Source organism: Bombina bombina, chromosome 7 (genome assembly GCF_027579735.1).
Source record: "Bombina bombina isolate aBomBom1 chromosome 7, aBomBom1.pri, whole genome shotgun sequence".
NCBI lineage: Eukaryota > Metazoa > Chordata > Amphibia > Anura > Bombinatoridae > Bombina > Bombina bombina.
The window spans coordinates 18,544,487-18,566,105 of NC_069505.1; the positions used below are offsets into that span (position 1 = coordinate 18,544,487).

General features: G+C 34.3%; 1 protein-coding gene across 1 annotated transcript in view; it reads right to left on the reverse strand.

Annotated features, from left to right (window-relative positions):
- ACTN3 (actinin alpha 3) overlaps nucleotides 1–20,293 on the reverse strand; it is a 175,803-nt gene extending 155,510 nt beyond the window's left edge. The window contains exon 1 of the mRNA XM_053719972.1: nucleotides 19,927–20,293. Within this exon, the coding sequence (XP_053575947.1) occupies nucleotides 19,927–20,055 (129 nt within the window). The 5' untranslated portion in view covers nucleotides 20,056–20,293. The remainder of the gene's footprint in view (nucleotides 1–19,926) is intronic.
- Between the last annotated feature and the right edge of the window lie 1,326 nt (nucleotides 20,294–21,619).

Below are 21,619 nucleotides of genomic sequence, written 5' to 3' on the forward strand. Positions count from 1 at the left end.
CAATAGCACTTAGTCTGAACTTCAAATGAGTAGTACATTTTTTTCCTGACAATTTTAAAAGTTATGTATTTTTCCACTCCCCCTGTACCATGTGACAGCCATCAGCCAATCACAAACGCATACACGTACCATGTGACAGCAATCAGCCATTCGCAAATGCATACACGCTTATTCTTGCACATGCTCAGTAGGAGCTGGTGACTCAAAAAGTTTAAATATAAAAAGACTGTGCACATTTTGTTAATGGAAGTAAATTGGAAAGTTGTTTAAAATTGCTGCTCTATCTGAATAATGAAAGTTTAATTTTTATTGAGTGCCCCTTTAAGTTAGCGCACTTGAAGAAAGTTATCTCAAGACGCGTTATGTAGATAATAAATATAAAAATAATGTATAAAATATTAATAATAATTATAGAGTTTCTAAAAAATTCTAAAAACTACACATGGTGTTAGGTTTTTGTTCAGTTTGCGCGCTCCATTGAAGTCTATGAGGAAATACTCTTTGCGCATCAGGTTCGCTCACGTGCAAACTTTTTACTATCAATTTATAATACGAGTACTGCTCAACGCACGCAAAAAGTTAACCTCTAACAAAGTTAACACTCGTCCAAGAACGCTAAATAGCACACCACTTATAATCTAGCCCATTAAGTTCACTGTCCCTTTAAGAAACACAGGTTTGTTTAGAGGACTGATAGATACCCTGTGCTAATACAGTACTGAGTGTAAAGCTGTGCGGGATGTGTATGAAGGATCTAAAATATATACACAAAATCCTAAAATAATCTGCTGTTGATATTCACACGACCAAGGCTGCAGCTGACAGATTTGGAAATTGAGTTTAAGCTTCACTCTCCAGGCGCTGCTTGTTAAAAGCTATATATAATCTTCATAATCCAAAATACACAACACAGTTGTAAAGTCTGTTCCAATCTGAAACTCTATAATTACTCATCTAGCCTGCAGCTATGTCCCTAGCAATTCCTCACAGAGCACTGCTGTTCATACCTGTCCCTAACAGGCCAGATTTTAAGGATTACTGTGGGTAAGAGCAGGTAAAATAAATAGGTTTACTAATCTAGCACTGAAAAGTGCCTTTACATTGCGGTCTATGGGGAACTGTGTGCTCGCTATAAATATATATGTATATGCTTAGAATTATATACTGTACATATATATTTATGTGTTACTATGGGCAAAATTGATTAAGCCCTGAAAAATGCGCCTAAAAAGTTGCGATTATTTCCACAATTGTTCGCAATGTGTGAAGTAAAAAATGTCGCCAAGATTTAACAAAATGCTAGAGACATTTTTGGGGCAAAATTTATTTGCGATGTCAAGCGAATGGCTGATCTAGTTTTCACTTTGTTTATCAATCTTAACTTTAGCCACCGGTAAATGGTTTTATTGTTTTTAACCTATTATCACAGAATAAATGAATCACATGTTTGTAAGAATGATATTTCTTATATATGATTTTTATTTTGCCCCTCTTTGGCTCTCTTTCATCGAGGAAGATTGCCCGTTTTTTTGGAGCTTATCTTTGTTATTTTTAGTACACATTTCAATTAAACTTTTTTTATAAATCTGTATATACCTTATGCACCATGTTGTGGGCAATTTCTAACCCTAGATAGAGCAAATACGGCAAGAAAAATACATTTTTCCATTTTCCCTCCAGACAAACAAAAATATCGCTCTTTATTTTTCACTACCTCACAACATACAAATTGGTGAGATTAAAAACAGTAAATATTCCATGCGCCACTTTTCATAAATATATGAGAACTGAATATATACAGGGATTTTAAAATGCCAATAGAGATTTAATAAAAGAATTAGGCATTTCCAGACAACTTATTCGCATATATTAAGACTTGCGAATGGTCAGTTTGTTTGCACATATGAAAAGTTGCAACTTTATTGGCGCATAACCTTTCTTATAAATATTGTGATATCATTTGTGTGTTTGTGGGGGGTTTTGACGATAAAAGTGAGGATTTTCTTATTCTCACTTTGATAAATTGTGCCTTATGTTATATACATATATATTTATGTTATTATGTGTATATACATATATATTTATGTTATTATGTGTATATACATATATATTTATGTGTTACTATGTGTATATACATATATATTTATGTTATTATGTGTATATACATATATATTTATGTGTTACTATGTGTATATACATATATATTTATGTGTTATTGTGTGTATATACATATATATTTATGTGTTACTATGTGTATATACATATATATTTATGTGTTACTATGTGTATATACATATATATTTATGTGTTACTATGTGTATATACATATATATTTATGTGTTACTATGTGTATATACATATATATTTATGTGTTACTATGTGTATATACATATATATATTTATGTGTTATTATGTGTATATACATATATATTTATGTGTTACTATGTGTATATACATATATATTTATGTGTTACTATGTGTATATACATATATATTTATGTGTTACTATGTGTATATACATATATATTTATGTGTTAGTATGTGTATATACATATATATTTGTGTTACTATGTGTATATACATATATATTTATGTGTTATTATGTGTATATACATATATATTTATGTGTTATTATGTGTATATACATATTTATTTATGTGTTAGTATGTGTATATACATATATATTTATGTGTTAGTATGTGTATATACATATATATTTATGTGTTAGTATGTGTATATACATATATATTTGTGTTACTATGTGTATATACATATATATTTATGTGTTATTATGTGTATATACATATATATTTATGTGTTAGTATGCTTATATACATATATATTTATGTGTTACTATGTGTATATACATATATATTTGTGTTACTATGTGTATATACATATATATTTATGTGTTATTATGTGTATATACATATATATTTATGTGTTATTATGTGTATATACATATTTATTTATGTGTTAGTATGTGTATATACATATATATTTATGTGTTAGTATGTGTATATACATATATATTTATGTGTTAGTATGTGTATATACATATATATTTGTGTTACTATGTGTATATACATATATATTTATGTGTTATTATGTGTATATACATATATATTAATGTGTTACTATGTGTATATACATATATATTTATGTTATTATGTGTATATACATATATATTTATGTGTTACTATGTGTATATACATATATATTTATGTGTTACTATGTGTATATACATATATATTTATGTGTTACTATGTGTATATACATATATATTTATGTGTTACTATGTGTATATACATATATATTTATGTTATTATGTGTATATACATATATATGTATGTGATACTATGTGTATATACGTATATATTTATGTGTTACTATGTGTATATACATATATATTTATGTGTTAGTATGTGTATATAAATATATATTTATGTGTTATTATGTGTATATACATATATATTTATGTGTTACTATGTGTATATACATATATATTTATGTGTTATTATGTGTATATACATATATATTTATGTGTTACTATGTGTATATACATATATATTTATGTGTTAGTATGTATACAGGGAGTGCAGAATTATTAGGCAAATGAGTATTTTGACCACATCATCCTCTTTATGCATGTTGTCTTACTCCAAGCTGTATAGGCTCGAAAGCCTACTACCAATTAAGCATATTAGGTGATGTGCATCTCTGTAATGAGAAGGAGTGTGGTCTAATGACATCAACACCCTACATCAGGTGTGCATAATTATTAGGCAACTTCCTTTCCTTTGGCAAAATGGGTCAAAAGAAGGACTTGACAGGCTCAGAAAAGTCAAAAATAATGAGATATCTTGCAGAGGGATGCAGCACTCTTAAAATTGCAAAGCTTCTGAAGCGTGATCATCGAACAATCAAGCGTTTCATTCAAAATAGTCAACAGGGTCGCAAGAAGCGTGTGGAAAAACCAAGGCGCAAAATAACTGCCCATGAACTGAGAAAAGTCAAGCGTGCAGCTGCCAAGATGCCACTTGCCACCAGTTTGGCCATATTTCAGAGCTGCAACATCACTGGAGTGCCCAAAAGCACAAGGTGTGCAATACTCAGAGACATGGCCAAGGTAAGAAAGGCTGAAAGACGACCACCACTGAACAAGACACACAAGCTGAAACGTCAAGACTGGGCCAAGAAATATCTCAAGACTGATTTTTCTAAGGTTTTATGGACTGATGAAATGAGAGTGAGTCTTGATGGGCCAGATGTATGGGCCCGTGGCTGGATTGGTAAAGGGCAGAGAGCTCCAGTCCGACTCAGACCCCAGCAAGGTGGAGGTGGAGTACTGGTTTGGGCTGGTATCATCAAAGATGAGCTTGTGGAGCCTTTTCGGGTTGAGGATGGAGTCAAGCTCAACTCCCAGTCCTACTGCCAGTTTCTGGAAGACACCTTCTTCAAGCAGTGGTACAGGAAGAAGTCTGCATCCTTCAAGAAAAACATGATTTTCATGCAGGACAATGCTCCATCACACGCGTCCAAGTACTCCACAGTGTGGCTGGCAAGAAAGGGTATAAAAGAAGAAAATCTAATGACATGGCCTCCTTGTTCACCTGATCTGAACCCCATTGAGAACCTGTGGTCCATCATCAAATGTGAGATTTACAAGGAGGGAAAACAGTACATCTCTCTGAACAGTGTCTGGGAGGCTGTGGTTGCTGCTGCAAGCAATGTTGATGGTGAACAGATCAAAACACTGACAGAATCCATGGATGGCAGGCTTTTGAATGTCCTTGCAAAGAAAGGTGGCTATATTGGTCACTGATTTGTTTTTGAATGTCAGAAATGTATATTTGTGAATGTTGAGATGTTATATTGGTTTCACTGGTAAAAATAAATAATTGAAATGGGTATATATTTGTTTTTTGTTAAGTTGCCTAATAATTATGCACAGTAATAGTCACCTGCACACACAGATATCCCCCTAAAATAGCTATAACTAAAAACAAACTAAAAACTACTTCCAAAACTATTCAGCTTTGATATTAATGAGTTTTTTGGGTTCATTGAGAACATGGTTGTTGTTCAATAATAAAATTAATCCTCAAAAATACAACTTGCCTAATAATTCTGCACTCCCTGTAAATACATATATATTTATGTTATTATGTGTATATACATATATATTTATGTTATTATGTGTATATACATATATATTTATGTGTTACTATGTGTATATACATATATATGTATGTGATACTATGTGTATATACGTATATATTTATGTGTTATTATGTGTATATACATATATATTTATGTGTTAGTACGTGTATATACATATATACTTATGTGTTACTATGTGTATATACATATATATTTATGTTATTATGTGTATATACATATATATTTATGTTATTATGTGTATATACATATATATTTATGTGTTACTATGTGTATATACATATATATTTATGTGTTACTATGTGTATATACATAGATATTTATGTGTTATTATGTGTATATACATATTTATTTATGTGTTACTATGTGTATATACATATATATTTATGTGTTACTATGTGTATATACATATATATTTATGTGTTACTATGTGTATATACATATATATTTATGTGTTATTATGTGTATATACATATATATTTATGTTATTATGTGTATATAGATATATATTTATGTGTTACTATGTGTATATACATATATATGTATGTGATACTATGTGTATATACGTATATATTTATGTGTTACTATGTGTATATACATATATATTTATGTGTTACTATGTGTATATACATATATATTTATGTGTTAGTATGTGTATATACATATATATTTATGTGTTACTATGTTTATATACATATATATTTATGTTATTATGTATATATACATATATATTTATGTTATTATCTGTATATACATATATATTTATGTTATTATGTGTATATACATATATATTTATGTGTTACTATGTGTATATACATATATATTTATGTGTTACTATGTGTATATACATATATATTTATGTGTTACTATGTGTATATACATAGATATTTATGTGTTACTATGTGTATATACATATATATTTATGTGTTACTATGTGTATATAGTAGAAATAAAGGAGCGAGTAGCCAAACGTCTAAAAATAAAAGTTCCAATTTTTAATGGTCAATTCTAAAAAGTTTTAACAGGATTCAATAGAAAAGTATTTTCTATTGAATCCTGTTAAAACTTTTTAGAATTGACCATTAAAAATTGGAACTTTTATTTTTAGACGTTTGGCTACTCGCTCCTTTATTTCTACAATGAACTTTCCCTTTATGAGTAAGCCTGTCAGCAAAGCTAAGCAGTGGAATGTAAGGCGGTTTTCTCAGCCTTTTTGTTCCCTTTACCGAAGTCTGGAGCACCTTCTGGATTGGAGGAATGGATTGATCTACGTCACGGACGTGCTTGGCGTGCCCTGTGTCTGAAGTCTGAGCCTGTGTACTGGAGTCTAGCCTGGTTCTCAGAAACGGAGTTCGTAGAACGTGTGGAGGTAGAAGCTTGACCGGTCTTCCTGAGGTGCAGCGGTGGCGGTACCGACAGGCGGGTACTTGGTGAGAGTAAGAATTAACCCCTCCTTCCACAATCGATTACTCCTCGTTACAGCTTTTTCAGCGCAACACAGGCAGCCTCATACACTTTACATTTTGTTTGCCAACAAATGAATCCAGCTAACAACTAACTTTGTCCTGAACTCTCTTTTGCTTTTTCTAACTATGTGTATATACATATATATTTATAAGTTATGTGTATATACATATATATTTATGTGTTAGTATGTGTATATACATATATATTTATGTGTTACTATGTGTATATACATATATATTTATGTGTTACTATGTGTATATACGTATATATTTATGTGTTACTATGTGTATATACATATATATTTATGTGTTACTATGTGTATAAACATTTATATTTATGTGTTACTATGTGTATATACATATATATTTATGTGTTACTATGTGTATATACATATATATTTATGTGTTACTATGTGTATATACATATATATTTATGTGTTATTATGTGTATATACAAATATATTTATGTGTTAGTATGTGTATATACAAATATATTTATGTGTTAGTATGTGTATATACATATATATTTATGTGTTAGTATGTGTATATACATATATATTTATGTGTTAGTATGTGTATATACATATATATTTATGTGTTAGTATGTGTATATACATATATATATGTGTTATTATGTGTATATACATATATATTTATGTGTTAGTATGTGTATATACATATATATTTATGTGTTACTATGTGTATATACATATATATTTATGTGTTACTATGTGTATATACATATATATTTATGTGTTACTATGTGTATATACATATATATTTATGTGTTATTATGTGTATATACATATATATTTATGTGTTATTATGTGTATATACATATATATTTATGTGTTACTATGTGTATATACATATATATTTATGTGTTATTATGTGTATATACATATATATTTATGTGTTATTATGTGTATATACATATATATTTATGTGTTAGTATGTGTATATACATATATATTTATGTGTTATTATGTGTATGTACATATATATTTATGTGTTACTATGTGTATATACATATATATTTATGTGTTACTATATGTATATACATATATATTTATGTGTTACTATGTGTATATACATATATATTTATGTGTTACTATGTGTATATACATATATATTTATGTGTTATTATGTGTATATACATATATATTTATGTGTTATTATGTGTATATACATATATATTTATGTGTTACTATGTATATATACATATATATTTATGTGTTACTATATGTATATATATATATATATTTATGTGTTACTGTGTGTATATACATATATATTTATGTGTTACTATGTGTATATACATATATATGTATGTGTTACTATATGAATATATATATATTTATGTGTTACTGCGTGTATATACATATATATTTATGTGTTACTGTGTGTATATACATATATATTTATGTGTTACTATATGTATATATATATATATATTTATGTGTTACTGTGTGTATATACATATATATTTATGTGTTACTATGTGTATATACATATATATTTATGTGTTACTATATGTATATATATATATATATTTATGTGTTACTGTGTGTATATACATATATATTTATGTGTTACTATGTGTATATACATATATATTTATGTGTTACTATGTATATATACATATATATTTATGTGTTATTATGTGTATATACCTATATATATTTATGTGTTACTATGTGTATATACATATATATTTATGTGTTACTATGTATATATACATATATATTTATGTGTTACTATGTGTATATACATATATATTTATGTGTTACTATGTGTATATACAGATATATTTATGTGTTACTATGTGTATATACATATATATTTATGTGTTATTATGTGTATATACATATATATTTATGTGTTATTATGTGTATATACATATATATATGTATGTGTTACTATGTGTATATACATATATATTTATGTGTTATGTGTATATACATATATATTTATGTGTTACTATGTGTATATATATATATATTTATGTGTTATTATGTGTATATACATATATATTTATGTGTTATTATGTGTATATACATATATATTTATGTGTTACTATGTGTATATACATATATATTTATGTGTTACTATGTATATATACATATATATTTATGCGTTACTATGTGTATATACATATATATTTATGTGTTACTATGTGTATATGCATATATATTTATGTGTTATGTGTATATACATATATATATTTATGTGTTACTATGTGTATATACATATATATTTGTGTTACTATGTGTATATACATATATATTTATGTGTTACTATGTGTATATACATATATATTTATGTGTTAGTATGTGTATATACATACATATTTATGTGTTATTATGTGTATATACATATATATTTATGTGCTATTATGCTGATATACATAAATATTTATGTGTTACTATGTATATATATATTTGTGTTAATATGTTATATACATATATATGTATGTGTTAATATGCTTATATACAGAATCTCACAAAAGTGAGTACACCCTTCACAATTTTGTAAATATTTTATTATATCTTTTCATGTGACAACACTGACGAAATTACACTTTGGTACAATGTAAAGTAGTGAGTGTACAGCCTGTATAAAAGTGTAAATTTGTTGTCCCCTCAAAATAACTCAACACACAGCCATTAATGTCTAAGCCATTGGCAACAAAAGTGAGTACACCCCTAAGTAAAAATGTCCAAATTGGGCCCAATTAGCCATTTTCCCTCCCCGGTGTTGTGTGACTCGTTAGTTTTACAAGGTCTCAGGTGTGAATGGGGAGCAGGTGTGTTAAATTTGGTGTTATCGCTCTCATACTCTCTCATACTGGTCACTGAAAGTTCAACATGGCACCTCATGGCAAAGAACTCTCTGAAGATCTGAAAAAAAGAATTATTGCTCTATATAAAGATGGCCTAGGCTATAAGAAGATTGCCAAGACCCTGAAACTGAGCTGCAGCACGGTGGGCAAGACCATACAGCGGTTTCACAGGACAGGTTCCACTCAGAACAGGCCTTGCCATGGTCGGCCAAAGAAGTTGAGTGCACATGCTCAGCGTCATATCCAGAGGTTGTTTTGGGAAATAGACGTATGAGTGCTGTCAGCATTGCTGCAGAGGTTGAAGGGGTGGGGAGTCAGCCTGTCAGTGCTCAGACCATACGCCGCACACTGCATCAAATTGGTCTGCATGGCTGTCGTCCCAGAAGGAAGCCTCTTCTAAAGATGATGCACAAGAAAGCCCGCAAACAGTTTGCTGAAGACAAGCAGACTAAGGATATGGATTACTGAAACAATGTCATGTGGTCCGATGAGACCAAGATAAACGTATTTGGTTCAGATGGTGTCAAGCATGTGTGGTGGCAACCAGGTGAGGAGTACAAAGACAAGTGTGTCTTGCCTACAGACAAGCATGGTGGTGGGAGTGTCATGGTCTGGGCCTGAATGAGTGCTGCCAGCACTGGGGAGCTATAGTTCATTGAGGGAACTATGAATGCAAACATGATCTGTGACATACTGAAGCAGAGCATGATCTCCTCCCTTCGGAGACTGGGTCGCAGGGAAGTATTCCAACATGATAACGACCCCAAACACAGCTCCAAGACTACCACTGCCATGCTAAAGAAGCTGAGGGTAAAGGTGATGGACTGGCTAAGCATGTCTCCAAACCTAAACCTTATTGAGCAACTGTGGGGCATCCTCAAATGGAAGGTGGGGGAGCGCAAGGTCTCCAACATCCACCAGCTCTGTGATGTCGTCATGGAGGAGGGGAAGAGGTCTTTAGTGGAAACCTGTGAAGCTCTGGTGAACTCCATGCCCAAGAGGGTTAAGGCAGTGCTGGAAAATAATGGTGGTCACACAAAATATTGACACTTTAGGCCTAATTTGGACATTTCCACTTAGGGGTGTACTCACTTTTGTTGCCAATGGTTTAGACATTAATGGTTGTGTGTTGAGTTATTTTGAGTGGACGGCAGATTGACACTGTTATACAGGCTGTACACTCACTACTTTACATTGTAGCAAAGTGTAATTTCTTCAGTGTTGTCACATGAAAAGATATAATAAAATATTTACAAAAATGTGAGCGGTGTACGTATATACACACATATATATATATATATATATATATATATATATATATGTGTATGTGTGTGTTAATATGTGTATATACATATATATTTATGTGTTACTATGTGTATATACATATATATTTATGTGTTACTATGTGTATATACATATATATATTTATGTGTTACTATGTGTATATACATATATATTTATGTGTTACTATGTGTATATACATATATATTTATGTGTTATTTTGTGTATATACATATATATTTATGTGTTACTATGTGTATATACATATATATTTATGTGTTACTATGTGTATATACATATATATTTATGTGTTCTATGTGTATATACATATATATTTATGTGTTACTATGTGTATATACACATATTTATGTGTTATTATGTGTATATACATATATATTTATGTGTTAGTATGTGAATATACATATACATTTATGTGTTAGTATGTGTATATACATATATATTTATGTGTTACTATGTGTATATACATATATATTTATGTGTTAGTATGTGTATATACATATATATTTATGTGTTATTATGTGTATATACATATATATTTATGTTACTATGTGTATATACATATATATTTATGTGTTACTATGTGTATATACATATATATTTATGTGTTACTATGTGTATATACAGGGAGTGCAGAATTATTAGGCAAATTAGTATTTTGACCACATCATCCTCTTTATGCATGTTGTCTTACTCCAAGCTGTATAGGCTCGAAAGCCTACTACCAATTAAGCATATTAGGTGATGTGCATCTCTGTAATGAGAAGGGGTGTGGTCTAATGACATCAACACCCTATATCAGGTGTGCATAATTATTAGGCAACTTCCTTTCCTTTGGCAAAATGGGTCAAAAGAAGGACTTGACAGGCTCAGAAAAGTAAAAAATAATGAGATATCTTGCAGAGGGATGCAGCACTCTTAAAATTGCATAGCTTCTGAAGCGTGATCATCGAACAATCAAGCGTTTCATTCAAAATAGTCTACAGGGTCGCAAGAAGCGTGTGGAAAAACCAAGGCGCAAAATAACTGCCCATGAACTGAGAAAAGTCAAGCGTGCAGCTGCCAAGATGCCACTTGGCCATATTTCAGAGCTGCAACATCACTGGAGTGCCCAAAAGCACAAGGTGTGCAATACTCAGAGACATGGCCAAGGTAAGAAAGGCTGAAAGTCAACCACCACTGAACAAGACACACAAGCTGAAACATCAAGACTGGGCCAAGAAATATCTCAAGACTGATTTTTCTAAGGTTTTATGGACTGATGAAATGAGAGTGAGTCTTGATGGGCCAGATGGATGGGCCCGTGGCTGGATTGGTAAAGGGCAGAGAGCTCCAGTCCGACTCAGACGCCAGCAAGGTGGAGGTGGAGTACTGGTTTGGGCTGGTATCATCAAAGATGAGCTTGTGGGGCCTTTTCGGGTTGAGGATGGAGTCAAGCTCAACTCCCAGTCCTACTGCCAGTTTCTGGAAGACACCTTCTTCAAGCAGTGGTACAGGAAGAAGTCTGCATCCTTCAAGAAAAACATGATTTTCATGCAGGACAATGCTCCATCACACGAGTCCAAGTACTCCACAGCGTGGCTGGCAAGAAAGGGTATAAAAGAAGAAAATCTAATGACATGGCCTCCTTATTCACCTGATCTGAACCCCATTGAGAACCTGTGGTCCATCATCAAATGTGAGATTTACAAGGAGGGAAAACAGTACACCTCTCTGAACAGTGTCTGGGAGGCTGTGGTTGCTGCTGCACGCAATGTTGATGGTGAACAGATCAAAACACTAACAGAATCCATGGATGGCAGGCTTTTGAGTGTCCTTGCAAAGAAAGGTGGCTATATTGGTCACTGATTTGTTTTTGTTTTGTTTTTGAATGTCAGAAATGTATATTTGTGAATGTTGAGATGTTATATTGGTTTCACTGGTAAAAATAAATAATTGAAATGGGTATATATTTGTTTTTTGTTAAGTTGCCTAATAATTATGCACAGTAATAGTCACCTGCACACACAGATATCCCCCTAAAATAGCTAAAACTAAAAACAAACTAAAAACTACTTCCAAAAATATTCAGCTTTGATATTAATGAGTTTTTTGGGTTCATTGAGAACATGGTTGTTGTTCAATAATAAAATTAATCCTCAAAAATACAACTTGCCTAATAATTCTGCACTCCCTGTACATATATATTTATGTGTTACTATGTGTATATACATATATATTTATGTGTTACTATGTGTATATACATATATATTTATGTGTTACTATGTGTATATAAAGATATATTTATGTGTTACTATGTGTATATACATATATATTTATGTGTTACTATGTGTATATACATATATATTTGTGTTATTATGTGTATATACATATATAATTATGTGTTACTATGTGTATATACATATATATTTATGTGTTATTATGTGTATATACATATATATTTATGTGTTACTATGTATATACATATATATTTATGTGTTAGTATGTGTATATACATATATATTTATGTGTTACTATATGTATATACATATATATTTATGTGTTACTATGTGTATATACATATATATTTATGTGTTACTATGTGTATATACATATATATTTATGTGTTACTATGTGTATATACATATATATTTATGTGTTATTTTGTGTATATACATATATATTTATGTGTTACTATGTGTATATACATATATATTTATGTGTTACTATGTGTATATACATATATATTTATGTGTTAGTATGTGTATATACATATATATTTATGTGTTACTATGTGTATATACATATATATTTATGTGTTACTATTTGTATATACATATATATTTATGTCTTACTATTTGTATATACATATATATTTATGTGTTATTATGTGTATATACATATATATTTATGTGTTAGTATGTGTATATACATATATATTTATGTGTTAGTATGTGTATATACATATATATTTATATGTTAATATGTGTATATACCTATATATTTATGTGTTACTAGGTTCTCTGCTGTGACCATCGGCATGAGAACGAGGCTCCCATTGGAGCCTATGGAAGAGCGCTCTCATAAACGCAAAGCTTCCATGCAAAGCGAATGCGAGGTTATGTTCACATTGCGCTTCACTTCAAATACCAGCAAACATTTTGCACTCCACTTGTAATCTAGCCCTAAATGTTTATATATGCACAGTATATATCAGTAATTAAGAGCAGCATTACATAAGGTCTGCGCACACAATAAATGTTTATATATGCACAGTATATATCAGTAATTAAGTGCTGCATTACATAAGGTCTGCGCACACAATAAATGTTTATATATGCACAGTATATATCAGTAATTAAGTGCTGCATTACATAAGGTCTGCACACACAATAAATGTTTATATATGCACAGTATATATCAGTAATTAAGTGCTGCATTACAAAAGGTCTGCACACACAATAAATGTTTATATATGCACAGTATATATCAGTAATTAAGTGCTGCATTACATAAGGTCTGCACACACAATAAATGTTTATATATGCACAGTATATATCAGTAATTAAGTGCTGCATTACAAAAGGTCTGCACACACAATAAATGTTTATATATGCACAGTATATAACAGTAATTAAGTGCCGCATTACATAAGATCTGCACACATAATAAATGTTTATATATATGCACAGTATATATCAGTAATTAAGTGCTGCATTACATAAGGTCTGCACACATAATAAATGTTTATATATGCACAGTATATATCAGTAATTAAGTGTTGCATTACATAAGGTATGCACACATAATAAATGTTTATATATATGCACAGTATATATCAGTAATTAAGTGCTGCATTACATAAGGTCTGCACACACAATAAATGTTTATATATGCACAGTATATATCAGTAATTAAGTGCCGCATTACAAAAGGTCTGCACACACAATAAATGTTTATATATGCACAATATATATCAGTAATTAAGAGCAGCATTACATAAGGTATGCACACACAATAAATGTTTATATATGCACAGTATATATCAGTAATTAAGTGCTGCATTACATAAGGTCTGTACACAAAATAACTGTTTATATATGCACAGTATATATCAGTAATTATGTGCTGCATTACATAAGGTCTGCACACACAATAAATGTTTATATATGCACGGTATATATCAGTAATTAAGTGCCGCATTACAAAAGGTCTGGTTATGAAATATTGTAAATGTTTTATAAGCATTTAAACTATCACTGTGTTAGGAAATTTAGCATTGTTTTGCTAAACACCCTATAAAATACCCTTGTATATGTTTATTTTATGTTTTTTTGATGTGGCCAATTAGGACAGATATAAAAGCAAGATTCTGCACTGATCAAGGAATCTCTTTATAGCACGACTAGCAGGGCCAATAATCTGTCTCCTGCAGGATGCACACCAGTCTCTCTAGGGTAATGGGGAAATCAGACTTTAGAGGTAAATTACAGGAAAAATAGGAAAAATAAATAAAGAGCAAAGATGTTTTTACTAAGTGGTGTTCTATTGTTGTGTGACAGAAGACCAAGCGTAAAGTGTAAGGGTTAAAAAAAAAGTTGCACCAAATTTTCTTGTATTGATTTATTTTTGGATATCTGAATGATCTCATGTATATCTATGGCCTTAAAATAAAGTTGCACCAACCACAACATAAGTACATTAAAATAAAGCGATACACTCATATATACACTGTCTGATCAAAATTATTCATAGAATAATAATAACATATAATATATATATAGATAAAGATATGTATATACATGTGTATTTTTGTGTATATATGAATATACACATATTTATATAAACATGTTATATTATTCTATGTAACTGATTCACTAAACCTCCCGCCATCCTCTCCAGCATCAGCAGACCCTATGTTATTCTATGTAACTGATTCACTAAAGCTCCCTCCAGCCTCTCCAGCTTCACCAGTTCCTATGTTATTCTATGTAACTGATTCACTAAAGCTCCCTCCAGCCTCTCCAGATTCACCAGTTCCTATGTTATTCTATGTAACTGATTCACTAAAGCTCTCTCCAGCCTCTCCAGCTTCACCAGTTCCTATGTTATTCTATGTAACTGATTCACTAAAGCTCCCTCCAGCCTCTCCAGCTTCACCAGTTCCTATGTTATTCTATGTAACTGATTCACTAAAGCTCCCTCCAGCCTCTCCAGCTTCACCAGTTCCTATGTTATTCTATGTAACTGATTCACTAAAGCTCCCTCCAGCCTCTCCAGCTTCACCAGTTCCTATGCTATTCTATGTAACTGATTCACTAAAGCTCCCTCCAGCCTCTCCAGCTTCACCAGTTCCTATGTTATTCTATGTAACTGATTCACTAAAGCTCCCTCCAGCCTCTCCAGATTCACCAGTTCCTATGTTATTCTATGTAACTGATTCACTAAAGCTCTCTCCAGCCTCTCCAGCTTCACCAGTTCCTATGTTATTCTATGTAACTGATTCACTAAAGCTCCCTCCAGCCTCTCCAGCTTCACCAGTTCCTATGTTATTCTATGTAACTGATTCACTAAAGCTCCCGCCATCCTCTCCAGCATCAGCAGACCCTATGTTATTCTATGTAACTGATTCACTAAAGCTCCCTCCAGCCTCTCCAGCTTCACCAGTTCCTATGTTATTCTATGTAACTGATTCACTAAAGCTCCCTCCAGCCTCTCCAGATTCACCAGTTCCTATGTTATTCTATGTAACTGATTCACTAAAGCTCTCTCCAGCCTCTCCAGCTTCACCAGTTCCTATGTTATTCTATGTAACTGATTCACTAAAGCTCCCTCCAGCCTCTCCAGCTTCACCAGTTCCTATGTTATTCTATGTAACTGATTCACTAAAGCTCCCTCCAGCCTCTCCAGCTTCACCAGTTCCTATGTTATTCTATGTAACTGATTCACTAAAGCTCCCTCCAGCCTCTCCAGCTTCACCAGTTCCTATGCTATTCTATGTAACTGATTCACTAAAGCTCCCTCCAGCCTCTCCAGCTTCACCAGTTCCTATGTTATTCTATGTAACTGATTCACTAAAGCTCCCTCCAGCCTCTCCAGATTCACCAGTTCCTATGTTATTCTATGTAACTGATTCACTAAAGCTCTCTCCAGCCTCTCCAGCTTCACCAGTTCCTATGTTATTCTATGTAACTGATTCACTAAAGCTCCCTCCAGCCTCTCCAGCTTCACCAGTTCCTATGTTATTCTATGTAACTGATTCACTAAAGCTCCCTCCAGCCTCTCCAGTTCCTATGTTATCCTATGTAACTGATTCACTAAAGCTCCCTCCAGCCTCACCAGTTCATATGTTATTCTATGTAACTGATTCACTAAAGGTCCCTCCAGCCTCTCCAGCTTCACCATTCACTTTGTTATTCTATGAACCTTACCTCACCTAAAAACTTTCTTTTGTGACTCTGACTGAACATACAATTTTTTTAAAAAAAGTTCCCAATTTACTTCTATTATCAAATTTGCTTCATTCTCTTGTTATTCTTTGTTGAAGAGATATATAGATAGGTAGTGTGCACATCTGAAGCACAATAGGAAATAGTGCTGCTATCTAGTGCTCTTGCTAATATATAACATTGCTGCAAAACTGCTACCATATAGTACTGCACACTCCTGAACTCACCTTCCTGCTTTTCAACAAAGGATAACAAGAAAACTAAAATAATTTGATAATAGAAGTAAATTGGAAAATTGTTTAAAATTGGGTTTTGTGTCCCTTAAAGAAGAGGGTTTCTGAAAGACTGAAGGTTTATCTGTGCTTGTGTAGTTTAGTGAGCAGCAGAGAGCGGGCACAGGATCAGCACGTGCACAAGAACATAGTGATTGTAAAGACTAATTCATCTTCTAACTGTAATATCTGAGACACAAACCACCCCCAGCACACACATACATAGTATCAGATTATGTGCAGTCAGCACTGTCTGAGCCTGTCCTGATAATCTGCAGCCAGAGGGCCGCCCAGCACTGTCTGAGCCTGTCCTGATAATCTGCAGCCAGAGGGCCGCCCAGCACTGTCTGAGCCTGTCCTGATAATCTGCAGCCAGAGGGCCGCCCAGCACTGTCTGAGCCTGTCCTGATAATCTGCAGTCAGAGGGTCGCCCAGCACTGTCTGAGCCTGTCCTGATAATCTGCAGTCAGAGGGCCGCCCAACACTGTCTGAACCTGTCCTGATAATATGCAGTCAGAGGGCTGCCCAGCACTGTCTGAGCCTGTCCTGATAATCTGTAGTCAGAGGGCCGCCCAGCACTGTCTGAGCCTGTCCTGATAATCTGTAGTCAGAGGGCCGGCCAGCACTATCTGAGCCTGTCCTGATAATCTGTAGTCAGAGGGCCGCCCAGCACTGTCTGAGCCTGTCCTGATAATCTGTAGTCAGAGGGACGCCCAGCAGTGTCTGAGCCTGTCCTGATAATCTGTAGTCAGAGGGCCGCCCAGCACTGTCTGAGCCTGTCCTGATAATCTGTAGTCAGAGGGCCGCCCAGCACTGTCTGAGCCTGTCCTGATAATCTGTAGTGAGAGGGACGCCCAGCACTGTCTGAGCCTGTCCTGATAATCTGTAGTCAGAGGGCCGCCCAGCACTGTCTGAGCCTGTCCTGATAATGTGCAGTCAGGGGCCACCCTACATTTCCTACCCAGCGCTGTCTGAGCCTGTCCTGATAATGTGCAGTCAGGGGGTCACACTACATTACACACCCAGCACTGTCTAAGCCTGTCCTGATAATGTGCAGTCAGGGGGTCACATTACATTACACACCCAGCACTGTCTGAGCCTGTCCTGATAATGTGCAGTCAGGGGGTCACACTACATTACACACCCAGCACTGTCTGAGCCTGTCCTGATAATGTGCAGTCAGGGGGTCATACTACATTACACACCCAGCACTGTCTGAGCCTGTCCTGATAATGTGCAGTCAGGGGGTCACACTACATTACACACCCAGCACTGTCTGAGCCTTTCCTGATAATGTGCAGTCAGGGGGTCACACTACATTACACACCCAGCACTGTCTGAGCCTGTCCTGATAATGTGCAGTCACTGGGTCACACTACATTACACACCCGGCACTGTCTGAGCCTGTCCTGATAATGTGCAGTCAGGGGGTCACACTACATTACACACCCAGCACTGTCTGTGCCTTTCCTGATAATGTGCAGTCAGGGGGTCACACTACATTACACACCCAGCACTGTCTGAGCCTGTCCTGATAATGTGCAGTCAGGGGGTCACACTACATTACACACCCAGCACTGTCTGAGCCTGTCCTGATAATGTGCAGTCAGGGGGTCACACTACGTTACACACCCAGCACTGTCTAAGCCTGTCCTGATAATGTACAGTCACCCAGCACTGTCTAAACCTGTCCTGATAAAGTGCCATTAAGGGGGTCGCACTACATTACACACCCAGAACTGTCTAACCCTGTCCTGAAATTGTGCAATTAATAGGACAACCTATGTGTGACATTCTATGAAGCAAATATCATGGCTAGGCTGCCGTCAGCAGAGATCTGATGAGCAATGCCATCCGCTATATATGTCGTCTTAAGTCACAGCTAACCATAAAGTCTTCTGTGCAACGACATCTGATCTCTCTTCTCTACATTCCACTACATGATGACACCTTCAGCCTAAAATGTCACCAACCTATAAGGCATCTACCCTCCTAGAGCTATTACAAGTGAGCAGCTGCTCCTAAAACCACAGATGCACCCCCCCCCTCTCCCCTCCCTTCCAAGGATCACCTTGCAGCCCACTAATCAAAGAGAGAAAGGAGGAGGGGGTGAGACCATGAAAACCAATCCGTCACTCTTGCTGAACCCACTCCTTCCAAAAAAAGCATCAGTGGTGCATCTTATACCAGACTGAGGAATGGGGAGGGGGGGCCGCACAGAAGCACCTGTCTAACTCTAACAGCTGATAGATCACTTCTCTTGACACCGTTTTAGGAAAATCTCAAAAAGTATATCCTGGTATTCTTTAGCCTTCATGGTTCCTAAGTATTCATTAGATTAATCAACAGCACCTTAAAATGTCCCAAAGAAGCCATCAAAGCATTATGATGGTTATGAAGGACCATACAGAAGTATTATCTTCCCCCCATACCCTTACCTTTCTCTGCTGCTTCTCCCAGGCAGGGTCCAGAAGTAAGTCTCTGTCCCAGTCTTCTTCCTGATTCATGTAGTCTTCTTCTTCATTGTGGTACGCGTTACTATACTGCAGATGGATTTCCGTGGTCATCTTTACTTTCTTTTTTCTTTCTCCCTTTTAATAACCACTTTTTATTTCTTTCTCTCTACAAGATGATTTTTGTTTTAAACTCTAGGCAGATGCCTTCACACTTTCTACGGTTCCTGCTGCCCCCAGCCGGCAGGTGGACTTTTTTTTATTTTGAATTTTTGAAGAAAAATGTGTCTGGGAAATATAACCAGCTTCTGGTGTCCTCCTTCCAGTCTGCTCCCTGGTCAAAAGAGATACACTTGACATATACCCAATAAGTACCATCAGCTGGGAACCATGTGTCACATAGCCATCCAAAAATGGACATGGGGTGGTCTTTTATGGCTCCACCCTGCCATGGTGCCCTATGAGACTAATAGGCAGGACACCCCCATCCCATATGAAGTTCTACCTATATAGATATATGTTGTTTTTCTATTTAAGTGTTTAATGCCAGGTCTTCAATGCACAGACATCTTACAAGTTGGCAGTGCCCATTTTAATATATATTTATATATATATATATATATTTTTTTTAAGGTCTGTCCCAGCCACTGAATGTGACATATGTCATGATGTAATGTTTTCCAAAATAGACCCCCCTCTCCGGTCTCTCTTCCTTACCCTTCACACACACTTAAGTTGCAAGCACTTTATAAATATCTAAGTATAGCCGAACTGTAAAACAAATATACCCAGCAGAATATTCCTCGTATGTTTCCAACAAACTCAGCTCCTAAAAATTGCTTCATAATTTTCAATGTCAAATCTACAAATTATTTTTTGCTGTTATTTATATTTTTGAATGATTTACAAATAGATGTGAGACTATAAGCTGCATTAAAAAAACTCAAAAAAAGTATAAAAAATCAATGAAATTTATTAACCTTATAAATTGTTCCAACTGCTGAACTTCATAAAAGCCACAGCTGTAATTTATATTATGTAAATTATCAGGACGGGCTCAGATAGTGCTGGGTGTGTAATGTAGGGTGATCCCCCTGACTGCACATTATCAGGACAGGCTCAGACAGTGCTGGGTGTGTAATGTAGGGTGATCCCCCTGACTGCACATTATCAGGACAGGCTCAGACAGTGCTGGGTGTGTAATGTATGTATGACCCCCTGACTGCACATTATCAGGACAGGCTCAGATAGTGGGGGGGGGGGTGTGTGTGTAATGTAGTATAACCCCCGGACTGCACATTATCAGGACAGGCTCAGACAGTGCTGGGTGTGTAATGTAGTGTGACCCCCTGACTGCACATTATCAGGACAGGCTCAAACAGTGCTGGGTGTGTAGCGTACTGTGACCTCTGACTGCACATTATCAGGACAGGCTCAGACAGTGCTGGGTGTGTAGTGTAGAATGACCCTCTGACTACACATTATCAGGACAGGCTCAGATAGTGCTGGGTGTGTAATGTAGTGTGACCCCCTGACTGCACATTATCAGGACAGGCTCAGAAATTGCTGGGTGTGTAACATAGGGTGACCCCTGACTGCACATTATCAGGACAGGCTCAGGCAGTGCTGGGTGTGTAACATAGGGTGACCCCTGACTGCACATTATCAGGATAGGCTC